At 40.6% G+C, this 4,932-nt stretch overlaps 1 protein-coding gene; it reads right to left on the bottom strand.

The window, feature by feature from the left end:
- Positions 1–4,013: 4,013 nt before the first annotated feature.
- GSTUM_00003034001 (uncharacterized protein) lies at positions 4,014–4,749 on the bottom strand. XM_002836671.2 has 2 exons: positions 4,512–4,749; positions 4,014–4,454 (listed from the first exon to the last, which is right to left on the bottom strand). Exons 1-2 carry the CDS (start codon positions 4,710–4,712, stop codon positions 4,164–4,166), a joined length of 492 nt encoding a protein of 163 aa, XP_002836717.1. The 5' UTR covers positions 4,713–4,749; the 3' UTR covers positions 4,014–4,163.
- Between the last annotated feature and the right edge of the window lie 183 nt (positions 4,750–4,932).

The raw sequence follows: 4,932 nt of genomic DNA, 5'->3' as shown, positions 1-4,932 counted from the left end.
AGGATATAATATATTAAATGTATAACTGTATTTCAATAAATTATTGATACTTGGCTCTCTTACATCTGACTTGGTGCATCTCCTACTACTATCTAGCATCTTACTATCCTTCTTTCCTGTACTTTGGATCATGTACACTTCTTCATACCACTTTGTAACAGATGGTTTCAGTTTACTTTATACCAACAAATGCTTACCAATTCACTATGAAAGTGGTTTTCTTCTTATTTTTGATTTCCCCTTGCCCCTGTAACCTTATAATATATTTATATGTGAACCCTCACCCTGTGCTAGTGGCTGGCTATTAATTGTAGTTCAGACTATGCATGCTGATGGACAAAGGTTTATAGTTTTAGACAGTTGTTCGTAGATTTATAGAGTTTTCTTTATTTGGAGGTTTTTATTCAGCATGAAATAGAAGTTGTATTATTGGTCATATTAGAGGATTTTCTTGGTTGTGATAGCTAGAGCCAGGTAATTGGATTGTGATTACTGTACGGTTGCTACTTGTGAGTGATTTTTATACCAATTGGTAATTCGGTATTGATAACTCCAAGTATGACCACTCTGTTTTTATGCTGTGGAATATATGAATCTTGTACCTAGTAGCTAGCATTTGTCTATGGAGTTCAACTTTTGTTCATCTAGCCACTATGACCTGGACAGAAGAGGTAGATGTGTCTACCCAGTTCAGGCTAATGGAATTCATATATCTTAGTTAGTCTTAGAATATATTAAATAAATAAGATTATCCTCTTTTCTGCTTTGCTGTCTTTCAACTAGCAGTTCATTAACATGTGACTACTCATACAGGAGAATATAACTACTTGAAGACTAAATCAATTACTAATCAATTGTAACTACTAACTCATAGGATGAAGATGCTAGTAAACATATAAATACTATTTATTTGATTTAGTTAGAAGTGTGCAGCTAATATCACAAAATGGAAAAAATTATATTCCATTGGGGTAGGTTTTGTGATTTCTGATATGATCTTGAATTCCTGCTAGGATTCTCCATTTTGGAAGATAAATTTCTTGTACTGATATACTAGCAATTTGTTTTTTACTGTGAAAAAAACTTCTTCCATTCTTCTTGGATTATTACCTTAGCCTATGGATAACTTTTGGATATTTGTGTCAGTGATTGTTTCAGATGAACTTGTATTAAAATCAGTACTCAAGTATGAGGCTAGTGCTAAAAATGATAAGCGAACAGCACCTAAATTTTACACCCTAGCAACCACCTACTATCACAATAAGAAAATAAATACCCTACTATGACAGCCTCTAATAGGTAAATAGAGGACACCTATAAGGACTAGAGTACTTACTTGTCTCTAGTCTGGATTATTGCAGTCAGAAGTGGCCCAGTAGATGTGTATTCTACCTTCAACAATGTTATCAAGTAGTCATAGACTAAGGTTTAAATAGATGAGATCATGTCCTGAATGCCTGTGCTGCTTAGACATGTACAATATTTGAAGATTGATTGATCGGCCTAGAAGTAGATTGGAGGAGGGAAAGTTGTCCTGGGAGCGCCTTAGTTAAGAGGTTGGTCTGTTAGCATCTGGAAGGATGATTTAGAGAGTACTTACATGGTACAGTTATTCACACTATAAGGCTTGCAATAAGCCATTCATCTATAATCAAAATCAGCATTAATGGATGCAATATAGAACCCGATATTGGCGAAACAACTGTCGACTTTTGGCAAAAACTCATCTATTCAGAAGAGTGCAGGTTTGATACGTCAAAATGAGGTTCAACCTAGATTACTTGTTGACCATATGAATGCTGTTACCCCAATCACTACCTCTGACATACATGTTATAGTGAATATAGTTTTGTTTCTGCTTAGAGTACTGTTTGTTATAATTAGAAGTTGTCTTCTATTTTTCTTGTTAGTACTCGTAAAAAAGGTGTACTCATGAAGGACTATCTTGAACAGGTCCTAGAATCTGTTTTTTCTCTTACTTTTCATAGTTTGTTAGGTTTTTCTGTATTTCCCACTTCTCAATATGTAGAAACTTGAGTACCAGTTATGGTACTAGTACCTATCCTGCCTTGGTGGAGATAAAGGCTAAACTAGATATACTGGTATTGTCACGAACGTGGCTTAGCATGGAAAAGGTTTTCACGTGATACATGGTTATGAGTCACAGGTATGTTATTGTTTTGCGCATATAACTTATTTGGGTTATATGATTTGTTATGCGTGGGATTTGTGATGCTTTCGCACATGGCTCAAATATGAGTCATGGGACATGCGCCTGACGAGTATGCCTTACGAGTGTGCCTTACGGGCAAGCCTTGCGCATATGATTTATGTTTCGCACATGACCTCATTATGATGTCATGGGTTTCGTGCATATGACTCAGTCGAGTCATATGATTGGTTTATTGCGTTATGATTGGTTTATGAGTTTCGCACATGACCTCGCTATAAGGTCATGGGTTTGAGCATGAGATTACTTTGGTCACATGACTAGTTTGTTTTGATTTGGTTTTACACATGTGACCACTTTAGGTCACATGATTAAAGGCGGGAAGAACACTATATAAGGAGGCCGAGGCGGGCAAGGAAGATAGGTTCTTTACGCTTTGTTCTAAGTACTTTTCCTACTTATTACTTTAACGAATATAAAACATCTTTACGATCGTTATCTTTATTGCAACGTTATCGTTACGCCAAGGAAGGCGCCTTACGAAGAAGAGTTAGAGAAAGCTTACGATAGGCGTTCCCAGTAGAAGACAAGGGTCTTGTACTATAGGTAATGTAGGCAGAGGCCTAAAGCTATTGTAAGACAAAGAAAGAAGAGGACAGGAAGAGAAGTATCGTTCCCTGTCGCCAAGCACTAACTATCTGAGAAGGGATCGTTACAGGTATACCCCTGACACACAGCATCCTCCAATCTAAATCCGATCAAAAATGTCTAGCACTGGATGAAGCACTATATCAAGGCACTCAATTGCTGCCCAAGAACATTTTAGGAAATATGCGATGTGATCAAGAAAGCGTGGATGAATTTGGAATTGGAGTATTTGAATAACATTATTGATATCATACCTAATTGGCTCAGGCAAGTGATACAATGAAGTGGCATGCAAACTGAATTTTAATTTTAATTTCTTTGGTGATAATCTTTCCTCTATTATTTCCTTTGTTTTTGTCTTATTATTTCTCTTTGTGGTTGAGATATTGCTTGGAGGTATTCAGCATCCAAATTCTAACTCGTGTTTTTATCGCTACAGCTCATCATTTCTGGCACCAGCCTCGTACATTACGGAAAAGTTGCATCAAGCTAATTTGTTCTGTTGAGCTGTCAGCCATACCATCGGAGTCCTGCAAGATTTGAAACTTCTCACCATTAGACCATCTTGGCACGACCCTTGGCACGATTACCTATCATACCATGCAAATTTGGTTTTCACCTTCCACCCGCTTTCTACTTGAATCTTGGTGTGCCTATGCACCCACACTCCAACCAGCATATCCTCTTCCTGCTCCACACCCGACCCGAATACCTACGCTCCACACGATAAAACATAAGCACACCCTTTCTCTATACTACTACGCGACCAATATACTCGAGTATTTGAGCACCTCACCCACGCCTTGACACTCCCATCCAATCCCGTCACAACCTGACCAGCCAACCTCTCTCCAACATCGTGCTCCATCAAATAACTCCAGAGTGCTCGGGCTCGCCACCCTGAACTCAGCATTTAAATGGTCTCGCAGGCTATCAAATATCCCTTTCTGAGTGGTACTTCAGTGACATTCTAAAGGTCTTCTTGGTGTATCCTGCCGTGCACCATTTCTCTGATAGTGGCTCATATTCGATATCCATAGGTTCCAGAGGGAGGGGTAAAGGAGTTGAAGTCTGGTCATTTTTCAGATGTCATTGTCGCCACTTTGAACCAGTAGGGCATTCTCCAATGCAGTTACCGTGTAGGGCTCGACGCAGGCGCAGCCCCGGTAAGGGGTCAAGCTATCATATCTCAGGGAGGGATATCATATCATATCATTATTCTAGACTAAAGGGCTTCACCCCAATATACATCAAGATATCTCACTAACGCCAACTTATGATACCGGCCAGCCAACCGGTGAGCGGGTACTAATGCAATGGTCAACGGTGTACCCGCAGTCTCGTCCTAAAAGGACAATACGCCGGCGACCAACATAGCCACACCCAAAGACCATGGATTGACGGCCTTCTTGAAAGCCCCACCCTTTGCACCTTCTGGTGTTCCAACGACAGCCACATCATCGATCACACAGATCCTATCACACTTATTCCTTGTAGCCCTCCTCACTTTGCTGTTCGCGGAGCCGCGGTCATCCCCGGTAGTGTTGAACGCCATCTCTACGAATTCAATCTCCGCATAAGCAGACTTTCCCTTTGTCATGTTTCCGGACCAGACACCACCATCAGACCACAAATTCTACATTCCAATCAATTAGCCATATCCACGAGTGAAGGTGTAACTTAGTGAACAGACCATAATAAAGCTGGAAGCAACGGTTGGAACACCATATTTCTTATCAAGGAAATGCTCGCCGTCCACGAACCAGGATGACTCGCCATGTACCCAATCCATGCGGTGGGTATGCCAATCGTCATATTTGATCTGGGCTGTTGGAGTTTTGCGTTTTTTGAGTTTCTCAGCTTGAGTGCCGTCGGTCGTGTCCTGGGAGGTCATGTTCACTTTTGTTGAGGAACCTCGGATCTCATCCCCGCCTTCCCAGGTCGTTAGCCTCTTACAATCCCCGGGCCAAGCTAGGATACAGTGGATGTAGGTAGAGTGATAGCATACGATCATCCGTAACGGGCTGATTGGAGTATCGGATCTCGGTCGGATCATCTCGAGTCAATATTGTCTCAAATGGTGGCCGCCTTGCTATTAACAGCATCACCTTAGC

This window comes from Tuber melanosporum (genome assembly GCF_000151645.1).
Source record: "Tuber melanosporum whole genome shotgun sequence assembly, scaffold_159, strain Mel28".
NCBI classification, from domain to species: domain Eukaryota; kingdom Fungi; phylum Ascomycota; class Pezizomycetes; order Pezizales; family Tuberaceae; genus Tuber; species Tuber melanosporum.
The sequence above is the reverse complement of the archived record's forward strand: the minus strand, read 5'-3'. Positions and strand labels throughout refer to the sequence as shown.